Source organism: Gymnodraco acuticeps, unplaced genomic scaffold (genome assembly GCF_902827175.1).
Source record: "Gymnodraco acuticeps unplaced genomic scaffold, fGymAcu1.1, whole genome shotgun sequence".
Classification (NCBI taxonomy): Eukaryota; Metazoa; Chordata; class Actinopteri; order Perciformes; family Bathydraconidae; genus Gymnodraco; species Gymnodraco acuticeps.
In genome coordinates this window covers 522,582-544,150 of record NW_022990905.1, presented here as the reverse complement: position 1 = coordinate 544,150, position 21,569 = coordinate 522,582, and the positions used below count along the sequence as shown (strand labels likewise).

General features: G+C 40.4%; 1 protein-coding gene across 1 annotated transcript in view; it reads left to right on the top strand.

Moving 5' to 3' along the window:
- The first annotated feature begins 846 nt into the window (after positions 1-846).
- The window catches only part of LOC117557811 (solute carrier organic anion transporter family member 3A1-like), a 59,374-nt gene continuing 38,651 nt past the window's right edge, over positions 847-21,569 (top strand). The window contains 2 exon segments of the mRNA XM_034233754.1: positions 847-1,338; positions 7,327-7,786. Coding sequence (XP_034089645.1) covers positions 1,177-1,338; positions 7,327-7,786 — 622 coding nt within the window. The 5' untranslated portion in view covers positions 847-1,176.

The following is a 21,569-nucleotide window of genomic DNA, read 5'->3' as shown; positions in this document are numbered from 1 at the left end:
GAGATACAAAAAAAAGCATAAATAAATAAATGTTAAGGTAAAATAAGATATGAATGAACAACACAAATAAAACAAGTTACATTCATTTGTTATTGGCTAGGGTAGGTTATTGGTTATGTTCACATACTTATTTGATTACATCCACTTGTCTAAGATGACAACAGAGACTTTCGACCCAAAACCAGCTGTTGACTTGTGGATGCAAGCAGCTAATCGCAGACTCAACCAGAGAGAAAGAAGTAGGCCTACATCATCAGCTACCATGTCTGACAGAGAGGAAGACAGTGAGGAGAACAGTCAGGAGGGTAGTGATGACAGCTTGTAGGATTACTGGTCGTGCTAATGTTGTCTTGTGTTCACCTCTGATCTGCATGTGTGTTCTGTGTTCACCTCTGCATGTGTGTTCTGTGTTCACCTCTGCATGTGTGTTCTGTGTTCACCTCTGCATGTGTGTTCTGTGTTCACCTCTGCATGTGTGTTCAGTGCCGTGTGTCTGGCAAATAAAGTCAAGACCCCCTCAAAAGTTACGGTTTATTTCATTTTAAGGATGAGCACCAAGCAACATCTCCAGGTGCTCCTTTGAGAACCAGGGCAAAAAAGTTATGTGCACCCCTGCTTATGGGGCATCCTTCACTGGGTGTCATGATGCATTTTATGTGGCGATGATTAAAGTCTGCACAGGTGAAATGATGATGTGGGAAAACACATTGACACGAAGGGGGGGCGTTACACCTCCCTCGTTGTGTTTGGTGTATAGATGAAGGGGGGAGGAGGAGAGGGGAAGGAGGAGCATCATAACGCCGCCTGAAGGACGAGCTGGAAACCAAAATCCAGTCGGTACCGGTCCTGGGAATATATGCAACACACCGGATGTGGTGAAGCGGCGTCCTGTAGTTCTACGTCGTGTATTAAGCCGTCATACATACACATGCGTAGTCAACGTATTTTAATATGATGTGGTCGATAAGCACTGGCTGGACAGAGCAGAGAGGTCGCTGACGGACTGCGCGTAATGCTGAGTGGAGAGCAGTATTTCTCGCTGTGTATTCCAGCCTAGACGGGCTATTGACAAGAGATTCGCACTCGTTCTGCAGTGCAGCTCGTCATTATTACCAGATGCTCTCCGCCGGACCGGACCCGTTCAGTTTCATGCCGACCGGAGCCTGAGCCCGAAGGATGCAGGTTAAAAACCAGATATGCACCGAGCGGAGCAGCACCGACGACCCGGAGCAGGATGACAACCAGGAGAAGAAAACCTCGTGTTTTTCCAACATCAAGATTTTCCTGGTGTCGGAATGCGCTCTCATGTTGGCACAGGGCACCGTGGGCGCTTATCTGGTGAGTTCCCCCCAGGGCAGTGATCCACCGCGGACACAATGTTGGTGAACGTCGTATGTGTCAGTATCTCTCAGGTAACATCGGGTTAACGCAGTGCCCTTCAAACCGGCACACAGACACACAGTGAGTAACGATGCGGCGCTTCTCACTGATGCGGTTAATAATCATATTATTCTGATCACATTAGAATAATCACATCCTCCAGCAGCCATGGGACCGCGGTGCTCTCACTGATTGATGACTTGCTGCGTATTATCCATCAGGCCTATGCACCATCTGCATGACACAAAGCGCGTCACAGCGGCCGTAAAGGCTCCACGTTGTTGTTGGACAATTTCATAGAGCTGTTGGGGAGTAGGTTATGAAACGAGTGGTCAGGAGGTCTATCAAACCTGCCGGCTCTGCTTCATTCTGCAGCCTGGAGCCTCGGTAATGCAGGAGGCCTTTGACACTGGAGGATATAGGCCTAGAAGATGACGTGATCACAACAGAAGCGACTGTATCTTAGTGTTTTCAGAAAAGCTCCCTATATTTGATTCTCATTTACAGTGTACTCCCAATCACAGTCTTGTCCATTATTGTGATTTTGTATTATATTGTTAGAATGCTGTCAAAATCGAGGGATTTCCCCATGTTAGTTGACAAACCGACTAATTGGTTGTTTATTCCCATTAGACTAAGATTTCTTTAGCTGATTAGTCCATGCATTTTCATGCTGATTTATTTCTAAGAAACATATGCGCATCTATGGTAAACACAAGGGTTAAAGGGGTGCTTTTGCATCTTCTTTATGAAGACACTCAGTTTTACAGATATGTCAATTGAATCAACTAATCGATTAAATGAGAGTTAGTGAACTAGAATTTATTAAGTCAAGGGCAGGCCAATATTAGAGATAAGACGTACAGAAAATGTATCCAGGAGGCACAATTTACTAGAAATGTGAAGTTAAAGCAAATGTGAAGTTAAAGCAACCCCCCTAACACCAAACATATTAGAAAACCCATGTACTAAAACTGTACGTATGTGATGAATGGATTTTGAAGGGCACTGAGTGTAATGGCAGCTGTTTATGATGTGGCCAAAGCCAACTACAGTCATTAATTGTGTGGCCCACCCACATTATAATACGATACGATATACTTTATTGTCCCAGTAGGGAAATTTGTTCTGGACTCCGTCCTGCAGTTCCGCATACATGTATGCAAACATAGTATAGACATTAAGAGACATACACATATCATCAGTCATACACCGTTTGAACAAACACAATAAACAGACGCACATACTGACAATGGCGACCTATTGCACAACCCTCATGGCCAACATTGGCCACTGACTCATTTTATTAGTCAGAGTTGGCCTCACCACTTACTGTAAATGTGTAAAAATATGAATGATCCCACTTTAATCATGGATTATTATTTGCCTGATCAAAGCCAAAGCCCCTGAAAGGCGTCAGCAGCAAAGTCTTGATACTATAAATAATTGCACATGCCGTTTGGGGCTTCATTTTATTGTTCATGAGGGACAGAACACTTAGTTCTCAAATTACCCGCCTTCATTCTCAGTCATATCAACAAAATCCTGGAAGGAATTTAACAACAGAGGCAAGGTCAGCTGCTTGACTCATTAGATCTGACTTTATAAACAGTATTTCCAAATAGTGTTTTTCTTGAGATTTCGTACAGTTTTTAAATGGACCTCTTCTATATGAAAAGTCTGAAACTTCTGTCGTGATTCGGGCTATACAGTATGTAAATAGAAAATAACCTACAATTTTCTTAATGTAAAGGAAGATTTTGCTTGCGGGTTTGGAAGATAAAGCAACAAAAATCTGAGGTGTGGGTCGGACCTAAATTACTTTAGACTTGACAATATAAAAAAAAGACTTGCAACTGGACTTGACTTAAGCACCAATGACTCTTGCCTTCACTTTGACATGGACCTTTTGACTTGAAAATACTTGATGCTCTCCACAAGCCCATCGATTACCACCACATTTGTTTCCCTGAGCAGGTGGTAAACAGAAAACCTGTAACATACTAATTACTAGTTACGAAATGGCAAACATGGCATTCATTTGGTAGAGAGCACATTATGACTAAACGATTAGGACCATGGACTTGACCCAGGACTTGACTGTCTGGACTTTGGACTTGAGTGCAAAGACTTGAGACTTTAGAGATAAAAAGGAGGCTTTGTTTAGGAAAAGAAGAACCTGCCTTGGTGTAGACTGCAGCTTGGCACCAACAGTAGTGAGTTGGTTTTAATGTGTTTTGCACCAGTCACAAATTCCAAGTGCATTAGTGTTTACCTTGAAGACTGCAGTGTATATTTTCCCTTTTTAAAACAGCATCCCAAACGAAAAGTGCACCTTTAGCAAATCCCGCTGTAAACAAAAGCACTGTAGCACTGCTTAATTCAGCCTCTTTCTCGGTTCACAGGGTGTGTTTATCTCTCCTCTTTTTAGAAGCTTTTCTTCTTCCTGTTTCAAACAAATTACAGTAAAACTTGAGATGGCAGAGCTATAATGACTGAGGATCAACACTGTCAGCTAAGCATCACCTGCATTACAGCTAAGTCTGTTTTCATCAATAATAATAATAATCAATTTGATTTATAAGCGCAATTTACATTTGCGTAAACAAAACTCAAAGTGCTACAGAGTAAAAAGGGGTAAAACAAAAACAACAATTAAAATAATTAAAACAACAGAATAAAAGCAGTGACATTTATGCCGGCATGGCAAAATGTGGGGGTTTTAAAAATCTAGTAAAAGGCTATTCTAAAAAGATGCATTTTAGGCGGGTGCTAGTGGAGCCTCACAGATGGGGGTGCAGCCCAGTGGCAGGTTTGGGAAGCAAAACTCGGTTCAGAGTAAGAACAAATAACAATTGTCCGGTACCCGGATTTATAAGAGTTGTGAGGACAGGAGGACCCCAGCTCTCTCTCTCTGCTCCGGATCAGCTGATAGCTGCACGGTGCAGCTCAGCGTCTCTCTCTCTCTCTACACACAGCGGCTCCGCTGCACGTTTAACAGCTTCCTCTTTGTCAACCTTTCTTATGTTCTTTCTCTAACACGTAATGAAGGTTATTAAGCATTTTAGCTCTGCTGTAATATTGACCGCCATTTCCTTTATGAAGTGAACCAGTCTGTGTCCTCGCGCTGTCCTCACATCCCCGGACTGTGAGACAGACTCGGAGGAGCACAGGGAGGTCAGTATTGTTTATGAAGCAGGGAATAGAAAATACATTATTGAAATGAAAATACAATGTACTTCTACAAACAGTGAGCAGCTGGGCAGCTGTAGCATGTGTATTGCAGGCATTATACACAGAACAATGGGGGCTATCCACCCTTATCCACAATGTAAAGTAATTCACACAGCCTCTTCCCTCTTCTCTCTGTGAGGAGCAGCAGGTTCAGCTTTCAGAACAAAGTAACACAAAACTAAAATGGCATTCATTTTTTTAAATATGTCGTGTTGGAATAGATTTATTTATTTTCTTCTCAAGAGAGCACAATGTGTAGGTATTTATGTTAGTATTTCAAAAAATCTCCTGGGGGAGAATCCCCCCAGACCCACCTACAGGGGTTTGGTTTTCAGCATGTCAACTCTTTCCTGTGGAGAAATTGCAGGATCGGCTCCAGGTCGCCCTTTTTATTTACTACAAGACAAATGTGCCTTTTTATTTCTTGAAACCAGCTCGAGTGCACTAGGATTTGAAAATACACAGCCGGAACAAATCTGCCACTTCCTTACAGAGCCCCTCCTCCAACACACATGAACGCGCACATGACCAATGAGGGCACAAGATAAGGTTGTGCACAGATGGAAGGCTGACAGGCAGGTAGGCCATCCAGTTACTTTAGCCGGGCCGGCTAAAATGATTGGTCGTGCTTTTTACAGTACTACGGCTTCCACAGTAAAGGCTGCTTGATTTTTTTGTCAAAGCATTTAATATATTCATTGCTATCGGGATGTTAAGAGCATTCCATGGAATATAACAACAAGTGTATCTCGAGCCGGTTTCTCAAACTTACCTACCCTACCTTTAACTTCCCATGGAAATGTATCGGAAACTTACTGGAAATTGACCGGAAATGTTCCGCCCCTTTGCAACCCTAAAAGCCAAACACATGCCCTTTTTCCCAGGTTGGCGCCAGGCTAGCCTCAGGGTTGTTTTAGGTGGAGGATGAGGAGTGTGGGGATGAAGCATAGTGGCTCATCTACTGTGTGCAGGGCCGCCCCTGGCCAACTTGGGGCCCCAAGCAACATTGTGAGATGAGGCCACCCCCCCACAACCGACAGGAGTGAAACAATTTTTTTTGGAAACAAAGTAGGCTACTTTGCAAATATAATTCCTGTTTATTATTATTATCAACACAGTTACTTTTTTATACAGTGAGGTAAATGGTAAATGTGCATGTATGTCGTTCAGTATGCGTTTACAGGTGAATACGTCTGCATTTCCTGCCAAATACTAGCCTCATAAAGATTAAAATATAATTAATGCAAATAAACTACTTCTACTAATAATCATAATCAATTCAATAATAAAAATACTATATTATTTTTATTATAATATAGTTGTAATATAGTCAAGACAAAACATGCTTATGACATGCTCAAAAACTGATATTTCTTAAATCTGTATTCTAGTTCCCTCTGTCAGCAATGTGTCAACAACTACACACACATTTCTATCAGTATTTCTCTGTGTTGTGGTTGACATGATGATGACTGTTAGGAGTTAAGGAGAGAGGCTGAGCATCACCATGATGATGACTGTTAGGAGTTAAGGGGAGAGGCTGAGCATCACCATGAAATGTGCAAATTGACATAAAAATGAATAAAAGGGGAAAAAATGCTCCATGTTTTTTAGGCTGTAAACTTTAACTGTTATGTAAGCCAACTAGACAGACAGTGTATCACTCTTCCTCCTGTACATTAGCAGATAAAAGGCATAACATACTTGAATGAATGGTAAATAAAGAATGCTGGAAATAACTGCATCTCCATTAGCCTATATGCTATGCAGAGACTGCCTTCTTCATGTCGTGAATTGCAGCTGATGTTTTAATATGGCAATTGGCAACATGACATTTGACTTATACAACATTAGCAAGTTGTACATTTGACTCGTACAATAACCCACCTTCGAGTGATGCTCTAGTTTCTTCATGTTTTTTTTCTTTCCCTCTAGCTTGCGCCGGACTGAAACTGTCTTTTCGCCGACATCTCTTCACCTGCACTAGTGGCCGTATCAAAGCCGTGATTGGTCAGATGTTGATTCATTGCAACGGTGTCGGGTTACAGACGTGCTCCCCTTGTCACCTCTCACTCTCACTCTCACTCTCGCGGGGGGTGCGCGGAGAACTGAGCGGAGAACAGCAGCTGAGGCCCTCGGGGCAGGGCCCCCTGCGCAAGGCGGGGCCCCATGCAGCCTGCGTGATTGGCCTGTAGGGAGGGGCGGCCCTGACTGTGTGTCATCAACAGGTTGCTTTTGTTGGTTCGAGTGGCACCGTTCAATCATGCTGTTACTGATTAGCACCTGAAGCTAAATGCAACTCAACATATACAATATTTTACTCTTTAAGACTCGTACCTTCCAGGAAGAGATTCATCATGACCACAAAAAACATAAAATGTCTACCAAGAGACACAAATGATATAAAATAGACATAAATTACTGTAAAGAGAAAACAAATGACTTGAAACAGATACTAAACTACAAAAAAGGAGCTAAATGATCACAAACAATAACATTGACACAAAATGACTACAAAGCAACTACAAAGAGAAACAAATGAACTACAAAGAGACACAAAATGAACATAAAGTGACACAAAATGACTTCAGAGAGATAAGAAACTACAGAAAAGGTTAGTGGGTTTTCTTTGAAGTCATCGACAGTCCTAAATGGCTGCTAATTGTGAGAACACAGTAACACTTCTCTTCTCTCTTTATTTCTCTCTGCCAGGTAAGTGTTCTGACCACTCTGGAGAGACGCTTCAACCTCCAGAGCGCCGATGTGGGCGTCATTGCCAGCAGCTTCGAAATCGGCAACCTGGCCCTCATCCTGTTTGTCAGCTACTTTGGAGCCAAGGCCCACAGACCCCGCCTCATTGGTTGCGGCGGGATTGTCATGGCGTTGGGGGCGTTGCTGTCGGCCCTGCCGGAGTTCCTGACGCATCAGTATGAGTACGAGGCCGGCGACTCGTGGCACGCCGAGGACGGCAGGGACGTCTGCTCCAACAACTCCAGGTCAGAAAACCGAGACTCTGGGTTTAAGTGTGGCAACAGAGCCAACACCAACATGATGTACCTTCTGCTGATCGGAGCCCAGGTTCTGCTGGGCATCGGAGCCACACCCGTCCAGCCTTTGGGAGTGTCCTACATCGACGACCATGTCCACAGGAAGGACTCCTCGCTGTATATAGGTGAGTAACACTGAGCTACTGTACACATGGAACACATATGATGATTGTAAAGTAGTATTTATTGGTAAGAGGAGTTCTAACAGCTATTTTTTAACACTGAATTCTAAATCCTGTAGCAAATCCTTATGATGTGATCACTTGTGGTTGCTGAGATATTCACCCCTTTACAAATATATAGGACGGAAACACGTAACAGAGTTAGACACATTCAGAATCAGAGATTTAAAATAGCCTCTTTATTTCACATCGTCATGCAAGGGGACTCAATGTCTAACGTGTGCTTGTAGAAAAAGGGAGGCTTAATGGCTGTTTGCTGAGAGTAGGATGCAATATATTAAAGGGGACCTATCATGCAAAATGAACTTTTTGATGTCTTTTATACATAAATATGTGTCCCCGGTGTGTCAGGGAACTCATGCAGCGTCAGAAAACAAAACCCTCTCTCTTTTCCTCCGTACCCAAATCTCTAAAAACGGGGCTACAACGGAGCTGATCCAGATTTGCGTCCGATATGACGTAATATCGGCAATGTAGGCTGGCTTTACGCCCACGACCCTATCAGAAACGTTGCTATCAGAAACAATGCCAGACTGTTTTGGACATAATATGGTCAATGTTTACATTAGCATCGCTAACACTCGGAGCTAACCTGTACTGGAGAGCATGTGTGTGAAGAAGCAGGAAATAAAAAGGAACTCACCTTGTGGTATAACCGACAAGAGAGAAAGCCTTTGAGCTCCATACTGTTTCAGAGATAATCCTTGATAATCCATGATATGGCGTTTCATCACCACAGTATCTGCCGCATGAGCTCAGCTCCCTCCTTTTTTTTTATCACTTTTTTTTTTTTTTTAAAGCTTTATACCCAAATCAGCCCTTTTGAAACAGGAAGTGAAATAGAGAGATATGAGGCATGGCTAGAATGGGTGATCTGTTTGGTATTTTGAGCAAAACACTTCATAGACATGTTTTTTATATATTTGTATATATCTGAGACCTATGCTATTGCCTAAAAATTGCATGATAGGTGACCTTAAATCTCTTCACAACATCGACATATGAAGGTAGAGTCAACAGGCAGCCAGACTAAAAGCAAGGGCAAAGTAACAACTCCAAAAACCAAATCACATTTTATGTTTCTGCAAATGCAAAGACACTTTCCGAACCCATTGGCTATTAGTCCGACGATGATTAGGCTCTTGGGGAAGTGACCAGTATTTCTGGGGTTCTAGTTTAGCTTGTGGATAACCGGATAACAAGTATCAATACCAAGACTTCCTCTTCCGCAGGTAATTATTTCAGTCCGATAATCAGGTTGAGATGTGAGGATGGAGTTGGAGTTGACAGAGGACCGGATTGTTTCCCTCCATTCGTATACAGATTTATGTTGGCAGAGATAAATTGAAAGATGAATCAACGCTAGCTACAGAAGGGTTCTGAGTTTGCATTTTGGCAAATGTGTTCTGCCTCTTTTGCTCCCCTCATGGACTGTTGACCAGCATTCAACCAAAGTCCACTCCAACGTGATTGGTCAAAACTACTTAAGTGGAAAGCACGACGCTCCCGATACCAAAATCTGATCCCATGTCAACAGATAACTAATAAAATGCATACATTTGCAAACAGAGATTAAGATTAAACAAAATATAACGTTTTTATTATTCACATGTTGAAGCATATTGCCCAAAATGTCATACCATTTATTTAACGATGTGCGTTCGGACAGTGAACCCATAAGGCTCTTCTCTTATTTAAATCACATTCTACATGTTTTCAAAGGCTGTTGAATATGGCGCTTGTTTCAAATGCCAATACACCACATGTGACCAGAGTGTACAGATTAGTTAGGGTAGTTGAAATAAAAAAACAGACAATAATATTGGCTGAGACATCGAGAATGACCACAACACTAAGCTTAATTACACAACTTATAATAATGAAGAACATTATTAAGAACAAATCTTAAAAAAAAGAAAACAAACCTCTTTTGTCCCTCAACTAAGCAACAACTATCAACAGCTTGATCTTAAAGCTCTCTCAGTTACAGTAGCTGGAAGTAATAGGAAAACAAAGGCTAATGGCATAATAAAATCTGTACATTCAACATATCTATCAACATAAATGGGATGATTATGTTGTCATAAATGAAACATCACTGGGACATCAATTGCGTGCTCTAAATGATCAACTCTATTTAATTAAGACAGAGGATCCTTTTAGAAATACGAGATTAGTAAATTTACAAATAAACCAAATATTATCACTGATATAATCTTCAATTAGTCATGATAATTCCGACAATGGTTAATAACAGGTGCACATGCAGCAAAGTGAAAGCAGTGGTTGGGAGTTGAGGCAGGTTCAAAGACTGCAGCTATTTTAAGCAAGCTGATAACAAATACTTGAGCCTCATTAGAAGCAATAGCTCCTATAACAGTCTGAATTTCAAGGCTCCTACCTAGGTTGTTCACCAGGTCCCCAAACCATCCAAATAATGTGTTTGAACTGTCCCAAAATGTGTCTAAATAATGAAATTGTTTTCTTTCTTTTTGTCTTCCGTATTATTTATTTGCATAAAACCAAACATTTCAAATTATTAGGAAATAGAGCTAGTATTACGAAATTAGGCAACAATTCCCTCTCAATTCCTTATGTATACTTCTGTGAAGATCTCCTTCAAACATCTGTATTCATTATCCCTTTTTTGCCAGAAGCAACATTTTACAAGTATCATGAAAACATAATAATTTGCCTAATACTCATTATTAGTGAATAGAGCGTGAAAGCAATGGTGTAGTGGCATCCAAGGTTTCCTTTTGCCACTATAGAGCGGGGTTGACGACACGCAATCCAAAGCAATAAGCAGCCGAAGGTTTTCAGTCAAAAAATGTAATTTATTAACAAAAAAGTATTGACTTAAATAGTCTCAAAATAACAAATCAATATTTCGGCGATATACTTTCCTATATAAACTATACTTTGCAGTCCAATTTGCAACACTAGTCTCTGTTTACAATTTGCGGTCGAAAAACTGTTCCGCTCCCCGTCTCATCAGGTCTCAGAGAGGTCTCAATTGCTCAGAAAACAGATCATATTTACGATTTGAAATGAACAATAATTTCATCAAAAGATATTCACCATGGCAATATAAATCATTGTGTGTGTTTGTGACACTACTAAATACATAGATTTTTAATGCACTTGACAATTTCTAGGGTTTGGACTATTTTGCTTCCATAACATGTGTTCTCTCAGAATACCTAAAATACACATTTTGGTGTTTTTTTCACTATGTGAATTGACCAAGAGTAAGCATTATACAATGCTGAATTAGCATATACAAAATATATAATTTTCATTTACCTCTAGTGTTTTGCAAAAATGAAAGACATTTACATATCAATGCATTTCTTTAATTGGCATTATGTGTTTTTTCGTATACTCTTACATGCACCAAATGTTCCAGTGCTATTCTCATCTACAGTATATTCTGATGGATTATACTAGGGGTGGTTTAATCAAAGGTCATTCATAGCCTGATTTATGTAACATTGTATTCCTAAAAACATGGAGAAAATGTGTTTTATGGCTGTTGACAGTCATTTCTAAAACAAAGAAATATATACAATTCTCTCTGTGAAAAGATCTTTGACTCTTATACATCATATTTAAAGTGAAAGTATCATAACATTTGTTATACAAAAAACAAGATTCAATATATCCTGCCCTTTATCTAAGTGCCTTTGAGCAAACCACTTTTCCCATCTTTTACAAATGCTCAGTGGCCAGCAGCAGAGCTCTGCAGTTAAACTTACAGCAGGAACCGAGGGGTCTACATAACACACATTACAGTGTGTCTGCCAAAGTTGCTAAGGCAACAGTAAGGAGACAGGCACCGAGGCTTCATGCTATCCCTGTTGGTCTCACCGCTCAGCGACCTGCTGTAGCAGCGCTCCATCTGGGGAGATGGAGCGAATGAGGAATATAAATGTACAGCATAATGTTTGTTTTTGTTTGAATAAAATAATTTCAGCCAGTAAATCTGAAAAAGTGGAGCTGTGGTTCCTCTTCTCTAGCTGTGACTGTGAATGGACACACAAGCATTACAAGAGTGCTAAAAATGTATTAACATACAAACATGATATGCCAGCAGTGGGAAAATACACTGGTCAATGTAAAAAGTTACATTCACATCCTTTGTATTGAATATATCTTTAGTAGGTTGGTTTATTTGATTTGACATGGCCATCACAGTAGGATAAGAGTGGTATCATACATTCATGCACAAGGACCATGTGCACTGTGTTTAGCCTTTGTTGCAACATTTACAAGACCTCTGCTCAGGAGGCTTTAAAGAGAACCCAGTGCTCTGATTGGTTAGCTGGCCTGCTCTGTTGTGATTGGTCAACCGCTTAGAGATGTCTTGCCCATTAGCCTATCGCGTACAATGTGTTGGAGCGCTAGCCAATAGAAGCGTGAATGTTACATAGTGATGTCACTATGCTACAGAAGTAAACTAAGGAGTCCAATGGAGGCATTTCAGGCCGGGGGGGTGGGAAAGAAAATGTTACATGCACAAAAACCTATATAACAGACTACAGGAAACAGCATGATAGGGCCCATTTCATACAAAGTATAAATGAAAGAAAACATCTACAACAAAGCATCAACAAAATAAAATAAAAAAGTTTTGTCTGCACAATGTTGTCTCCCTGCATCATTTAATACCTTTATTAAAACATCACAATTGTGTTGCATTGTCCATTCAGTTGGTAAACAGTTTTTCATAATGCAATAATTGTATTTGTGTTGGTATTTATCTGTCATTATCATCCACAAAACTCCCTATCTGTGCATCTCTTCTTATTGCTTTTCACATTAATTTGCAAAGTCTACAGCTGGGTAATGACATGCATTCTAATATATAACACTAAAGTCAACATCACGTTAAACCACAAAGAGCTGATGCTGCAATTAGTCAATGCCCAGCTTTATTTATGTTATTGTGTTAGAGCTCTTGTGCTGTCTTTAAAGGAATACTTCACCCCCAAAATGATCATTTGTATATCAGTTGTTTCCCCCGTGTAACCCTGAGCTCTTGAAAACAACGTGTTTTTCTTGCATCTCTCCTAAATAAACAAATACATTCCATGATGTATTAAAAAAAGGGGAGTTAAGAGCGCAATCCAATTCCTGTTCATCCAGTTCAACTACACTGGCTCCCGGTCCACTACAGGATCCAGTTTAAGGTTCTGCTCCTCACGTACAAAGCCCTGAATGGACAAAGCCCAAAATACCTCTGTGACCTCATCCATACCCAGACATCTACCCGCTCTCTCCGCTCCAGCCACGCTCCTCTTCTTTACATCCCCTGCACACGTCTCCGAACAATGGGAGACCGAGCCTTCTGCTCATTCGCCCCGCGCCTCTGGAACTCCCTCCCAGATCAGCTGAGATCTGCCCCTTCCATCTAGGTCTTCAAAACCGGCCTTAAGACCCTCTTCTTTCGGCAGGCCTTCCAATAAACTTTGAGCATGGTACACCTGGAGTACTGCCATTTTTTATCGCTATCACCGACTTTTATTTTTGTACTTTATTTTATATTTTTGATTTCTTATTATTATTACAATTATTTGTTTAATCTATCAAAGTGTATTAGTATCCTTTGTTGTTAAGCACTTCGAGATTTGTCTTGGCAGATGAGAAGCGCTATATAAATTAAATGTATTATTATTAATGCTAACTACTCCCTCAAAACATGTTTTTTGTCTGAAACCTTACACTTCTTCATTAACAGTACCTGCACCGACAAGTATAAACATGGCCAATATTTCCATAAATGTATCGATACTTTCTAAAGTTTAAAATCTTTGTATGGAGGCATGTGAGAAAAAACTAAATTTCTTTAAGAAATCAAGGAGACAAGGATAAACAAATTGTCATTTTTTTAGCAAAACATTTCTTTAAATGTCTCTTTCTTTGTGGGCTCATCAATGTTTCCTTAAGGCACATAAGAATAGAGTCGTTGGCTACCATGTGGCTGGTTGCTCCTCCACACGCTTCTCTGCTCGTCCTTGGCGAGGTTGTGGTGTCTCTATTTGCGTTTGAATGCATACCTTTGCAGGGTGAGAAGGCCCGCGGTTTGTTCTGTGCATGCTTTGATCTGTACAGTCTATGTCAGCAGAGATGAGGGAAGGAGGGAAGCAGGGAGGGAGGGAAGGAGAGGGATAGACAGAGGAGAGGAAGGAGGGCAAACAAGGCTATCACCGCACACAACATCCCACCCTACCCCCCAGCCTGGCTTGAGCCCAACCCACTTTACTAATTACTAATCCATACATGTCCCTGTTATAATGTGATGATATTCCATTAGCACAGAAACACATTTATCATCTCTGAAATGACCTATTTTTCCGTTTTGTAAAACTATAAGGCCACTTAGAGGGCAAACATCCGCCAATCCCGTTTTCGTAATTGAAAAAATAATTTGGGTGTTCACCCTGTGATTAGGATCTGCTCTACTACCGTTTTGTCTAGACCTGCTCTATTTGTGATGTGATTTGACTCTACAGTATGTAAATAAATTAGGGCTGTCAGTCGATTACAAATATTTAATCGCGATTAATCGCATGATTGTCCATAGTTAATCGCGATTAATCGCATGATTGTCCATAGTTAATCGCGATTAATCATAAATTAATCGCACATTTTTTATCTGTAATTAATGTTCCTGACTTTTCGTACAATGTCCCACTGTCTGGCTACCTGCATAAAGTCAAGTGCTCGGCGCAGTTGTCGGCGAAATGTCTATGGCGTTATATTTGTGCCTCTATCCTGAGCACGCAATGAAACATGTTGAGCATAGAAAATGATATTGATCGCGCACTTGAACATTTTTTAACAGAGAAATATATTTTCTCTCATAAAACTCCTGCTCCGTGCGCAAGCAGACCGCTGCACGCGCTCTCTCTCCCTCGCTCGCTCGTCCTCTCCACCCTGTGCGCGCTCAGCTTTGCCTGCGCTCGCTCAAGTTGTCACAGCGTTACAAATGTGCCACAAAACCAACCAATCGGAGAACTCGAGAAGGTCAATTCTGATTGGCTGGTCCAGCGCCATTTAGAGAGAAGAGTTGTGTCACTTTTATTGAGAACTTGTGGTAACAAATATTTGTATCGATCATCAAATAAAGCTGGGGGAAAAAGAGCTGCTGATTTAAAGAAAAAAACCTCGAGAGACGGCTGAGTGACCGCAGTGCAGAACCGCTGTATAGTTTAAATCTCCTAACAATGTTGTCCATTTTAGACATAGACTATATTTACAGCCCTTAATAACATTCATTTTCTGGGCTTAATGTGGGTCTTGGCCGTTTTCGTTGTGATCGCTAAATTCCCCTAGTTTCCCCTTGTTTATAATAACACCGTTCCGAGCAAACGAGTGCTTTTTGTTTTGAAATCACTTCCGCGAGTTCCGCAGCCCCTCGCTCACTGACCATTAGACCATTTAGTAAGGTAAAAAACAAAAGGGCAAAAACGCCTCTCAGACGCTCTTCCGTTTACTTTTTTAATAAAGAAAAACAAATGGTCCGTAGATACACGGATTCATCTCCCTCCATCATGTTGATTTGAATCCGAAGTTCTGAACATGAGCCCGCCCTGCTCGACCTTCTGAGCCAATCACAGCATGATAATGACCTGCCTTCCGTTTCAACCATACTCCTTCCGTTTCCACTATACTTTCTCTCACACATACATATATTGTCTTCATACATACATACATTCTTCTCTTGCATACATATATTGTCTTCAGACATGCATATATTATTTATAATATTAAATGTAAACATTGAATGAATGTGCACGAGAGCAAAAAGTATAAATATGAGCATTAAAATATATGAATATGAGAACAAAATGCATGAATGTGTGAGTGACAATATATGAATGTGTGCATTGAAATATGATAATATGAGAGCAAAATGTATGAATGTGTGAGTGTAAATATATACGTGTGAGAGTGAAAATGTATGTATGTATAAGGAGAATATGTGTGTAAGAGTGAAAATATATGTATGTATAAGGAGAATGTATGTGCGTGAGAGGACCAGTATGAATTACGGCCTGTACGGCCCCTCATAGAATTGTGCCAAAACTACGGCAACCAGCTGCGGAGGGAGACTCCCCCCCTTCACTGGAGAACTGCGCTAAAACAGCTGATCACAGCGTTCACGCTCTGTGGTCATGAAGTACTCCACTAGCACAACCCCATTTTCTTTGGACTCCAGGCATATGGCATTGATTGCCATGGTAACCTCCCACAATGTGGGCTATGGTGTCTGTTGTGGCTCCGCAATTAAATGGATCCTGGTCTTTCTACACCACATGCATGATAGGTGCCACTTAGTATTTCCGCTGCCTCCAGTCCCCTCATCTCAACGCGGTGGTGTCAGTTGACAAGCTTGACGTGTGAAGACAAAAACATTGTACAAAAACCCCGAATAATGCAGCGTGACAGAGAAGCATTTAGGAGTTGTTTAGCAAATATCTAACCAAATGATTAAATATTAAAGCAGCAGCCCTCAACTGGGCTCGCTAACAAACCAGATGATAGGAGATCTTGCTCTGTTGGCTTCATCTTCACCATCACAAGAATCAATATGCCTGAATGAGAGATTGAAAATACTCTGAATACTGAAAAGCAAAACAGGAAACACTTACCAGTTGTCACGGCACATCTCCCAGCATGCACTTGTATGTCTTGTATCTGCAGACGGTTCTCAAAAGTTAAGATGGCTTTCATAGTGTACTTCTCTCTATGTTTTTCCTCTACGATAGTCCTAATTGGTTTGAACAAAAACAAACTAAGACAATTTCTGTTTCAGTTAGTTAGCCATCAGATTATTCGGCCTCCTGGCAGACGAGAGGGAAACAAACCTAGAGATAAAGATGGTGGTTATGCAGCAGTGATACACTGCAGCACAAGCAATAAAGAGAGGGATCTGTGTGTCCAGAGTCGAGAGCCATGCCTCTGAGGGGCACAGCAGCAGGGCTTTGATCTAAATGCTAATGTCAGCATGTTAACATAAGCACAACGACACTGTTACCTTGTTAATGTTAAGCAGCTATAATGTTTACAGACCTTACCCCATAGTTTAGCATGATAAGATGCTAGCATTTTCTAAAAATATATAAATATATGTCAATATCTCTTATGAATGTTCCCAAATATATCTTTATTTGAGATGAATGTTGTTTCACAGTATTATTATTAGTATGTGGTGGATAGATTTTGATATTAACGTGTTCCATTTTTGAATATTTGAATGTTATTATTAGAATATTTTAGAATATGCTAAAACATAACAAATAATTTAACCTCAAACACAATGGTCAAGAAGGAAGACTGGTAATTGATAATTGCGTCACATTTTATGATCCAGTTTATATTGTATATACAAATGTGTTACACGACTTTACACATTGGAAAATGCGTGCAATAGATACGCTAAAGTCCGATTTTGCGTGCCTATCATACGCCAACTATTCCCATTGAGTTCTGAGTCCGAGTTTTGCCTGCATATGAGACGCAAATGGATACGGTTGGGTCTGAGAAGACCGGAAGCTGTGTGGTCCATAAAAACATATTATTACTCAATATCAAGCCACGATTATTGATTTTTATTTGTAATCGTATAATGTCGGACTTTTTTTGTCGTCTGTGAGTAAAATAAATGGGGCTCAGAGCCTCAGAATACTGAAATCTGTATTTTTTTAAATCTTTTTTTCCTTCTAATTTGTTATTCTTTTCTAAATAACACACTGTTATTTACTCAAAAATAACACACAATGATCCTTGTGTGTGGGAAGTTCCCTCTTTGCATGAGATGCATGTTACTTGCACAATAACAATTAGGAAACTTAGGAAACATTTGACTCCAACTGGAGCAGATTTATTTAAAAAAATTAGCAACAAGCATTTTTTGGGTAAAAAAACAAAACTTTATACAAACCCTGAATGTTGCAGTATTACTCCAGTAAGTCATGCCATGCCCTGTAACAGTTCTTTTTGGTAGTGAAGCACAGAGGGACCTGACACTTCCTGCAGTACACAGGTCTTCACCCTTCTGTTGCCAGCATCAGAGCACCCCCTGCAGTACCTCCTGACCTTGGTGGCATCTTCCCCATAATACTCGGGCATCCAGAAGCCATATCATCGCCTTCCTCACTGTGAAAACAAATGTGGAAAAAACAAATAGATTAATTCTCTGGCTTGTACTTTCAAAAATGTAACTCAAATCAGAAATAATTTCTCTACAACAACAGCAGAACATCAATTTTGAGTGTGTGAAATAATATTATATCACTCAAAATGTATACCGTGTAAATGATGTGAGACGGGGTTCATATAATCTTTTCAATATTTAATAATATTCCGTCTGTCATCGTATATACATATTATGTATGCATGTGTATTATATATATATATAATATAAGTAATAATTGTAAGTCGCTTTGGATAAAAGCGTCAGCTAAATGAAATGTAATACCGTGTTAAATTCAACATGTATATGTCTTGTTTATTTCAACAACAAGAACAAGAAATGGCATCCATCTTCTTTGTTTGATTACATACCTTTCCGGTGACGGAGGTTCATAATCAGAGTCATTACTGTCCCCTTTATGTGTGACGAGATCACTATCTTCCGACGGAAAGTCTTCTTTCTGGCTGGCATTGTTACAATGAAGACAAAGAAAACAGATCCTGCTGTTTCGCTGATCGATCTGCCGTTCTCTGCTCTCCTATCGCCGCGGGACATGCTATGCTATGCTATGCTATGCAATGCTATGCTATGCTGCGTAAAAAGAGGCTGTGTGTAAACCAGCTATACTGCCTGTATTTATACTTACGCAAGATCCTATCTCTGGAACCCATTGGTCGATTTGGGTGACTGACACCTTTTTTGAATCGTTAGAGCCAATCGAATCGAGTGGCAGTTTCAAAATACGTAAATACATTACGCCTGCGGAGGGGGAGCTATGCGTAAACTGCATCTCCCGCAGCTGAAGCCACGGACTGTTAATCGTTGGACCTACTCTTCTGCCGTGAATGAAAGGATTGATTAACAGTAATCATTTTAAAGTGACAAGAGACATTGGATTAACCTTGAGCAGCGTTTTTATTCCTTTGAACACAACTTTTGATCACAAAACAGCCAAGGTAAGACCTAATTATTGTCATGGATTTGAAAACTGATATTGTTTACTTGCTATGTTCTGGCTGCTAGCTCAGTTAATGTTGTGCCTGTAGTGATGGGGTGTATACCCATGTAATCTGTGGAATCTCAGTTTTCAGAAAATGTGTTGTTTGTGCAGAAAGTATGAATTATAAATGATCGTTTTTGTGAGTTATGAGCAGAAATAGCAATTGCCCGTTTTTGCCATGGGCTCATTTAGAGGCTTCTTGTGAGACTTATTTTTCGAAAAAAAAATTGTTTTTCATATCGTCAGTTAGCCAAGTTTCCTCCGGTCCGATGGGTATGGAATATTAATAGTTTCATGAATGACACTTCAGATATAGCACTGTTGCTACATATATAGCATTTTCGGACCCGAGCTCGGATCCGTAGAGCTTAAGAGGATCACCACATTGTGTATATTGCGCAATGTTTTGAAGTTAAAATCTCTGTTTAGCTTTCTTTTGGGACACCTTTGTTGACAAGCAGGTGTGTTTTGGGTCTTACTTACGTAGTTGGCTTGAAACAAATCCAATTACTAACAATTGCCATGTTCGTTGTTTGTTTGTCGATACTTTCACGTTCATAAAGATCTGTTTACAGGAGTGGTAGAGGCCAAGAGTGCCTGGCTGTCATTTTGCCAGCTTTACGACTTTTTTGCTAGCTTTAGGGCAGAGGTGCCCAGTACGTCGACCGCGGTCAATGCTGGTAGATCGCGAGTCATTCATAATAAAAAAAAATCCAGCTCCGTTAAAAATAGACACAACAGGTTTTGATCCCTCCTCCCTTGGCCTCCCTGCCACTTAATTCAGGAGTTTACTTGATTGACAGAAAAAGCGACCTATCGCTTTCCAGTCTGTTAACCCAGAATGCAAAGCGATACAAAATCAGTCAAGTCCGGAGACTAACAAGAGACAAACAACAAAATGAGTGCGGGACCGAGCAAGAAACTAAAGACATACCACTTCCACCCAGAATGGGAGGAAGAATATTTGTTTGTGATGTCACATTCAAAGGTTATTTGCCTTATTTGTAAAGCAAGCGTCGCTCTGCCAAAGAAAGGTAATGTGGAGAGGCATTATCGGAGTGTTCACAAGGCATATGACAGCGACTTCCCTCCGAGTAGCGAGTTGAGAAAGAGAAAGGTCATGTATGTAACTCGTTTCTAATATGCAAAAAGACAAAACAAATGCGTCTATGGTCGGTGTATTTTTGATCTTTCCAATCGAGACGAGATCTCTCCTCTCCCCCGTGTGCGAGGGGGCGGGGCATTTTACACACACGCGGCTGCTACATGCAGCAACACACGGCTGGGATGGCGGAGAGAAGCGCTCCAATGTGTGGTTCAACTTTACCCGTCTCGATGAGGACAGTGCTCGCTACCAAAAGTGCAATAAGAGTTTAGCATGTAACACGAGCAATTTGTCTAAACATTTAGCAAAAGTGCTCCACATTCAGACGGAGGAATGCACCGGGTTCGACTGTCTTTCTAGCAGCTCTGTAGCCCCGTCCACGAGTAACGTTTCCACGTCAGGTGTTATGTATGCTAGCAGCAACACACGGAGTTAACTACATTATACAAGCATGGGTTAATGATTAGAGGTAACTGAGTTATTTATTTTGTTAAAGTTTCAGCTATTCTGTTTACAGTTCTGTCATCAGATTATTTAATACGATTTGTTAAAACACTGTTGTTTCTTTTGATGTGAAATATTATTTATTTAATTTAAATAAAAAGCAATGTTCATTTTGTTCACAATTTGTTAAGTTAAATTAATAATATATGTATTTTTGAATCAAGTATTCATCTTTATTGTCTTCATTGTTAGTTTCCACATGCCTAAAACAACCTCAAGCTAAATCTAAAAGTTGATGGCTAAATAAGAGCGTTTGAGAAATTGTGCAAGGCATACAGCAGGGGTGGCCAACCAGTCAGAGGTTAAGAGCCACATTTTTTCTATGTTACTTCAAAGAGCCACATCAAACACACAGTCACTGATACCGCTTGTTTCAGTTTTTTGTTTTCTGGAGACAAGATTTCAACCACGTCACTGATGCATTTTTGTGGCATTGGGATATATATTTTTTAAATCCTCTGGAGCAGAGAGGAGCTGTGGATTATTGTTATTGAATAATGCATCAGTGTTTCTTAGGGTCAAAAACACTAAACTCACAACTTAAAATGAAAGTGTTTAGTTTATTTAATAAAAGAGCACATGTTCAATGTGAAAAGTGACAGTAGTTATAGATTATTTGCAATTTGGTGCTATATATATATATTTAAAAAAAAAAGTTATATATATTTTTTTTTTAAACACCTTGAATTTCAGGGGGGGCGCGGGGCTCCGTTGGCGGGGCGCAGCGCCCCTCCAAGACAATGGTAGGGGAAACACTGGATAATGTTTAATCAACGATAGGTTTTCCCCCCTTCAAAGGTGATTGTTTCACTGCATCGCAGGTATTATTGTGATTGGCTCTTGGGCCACATACAAATTATACGCGCTGTCATCCTCTCATACTGACACCACACATACACCACATACATAACACGGG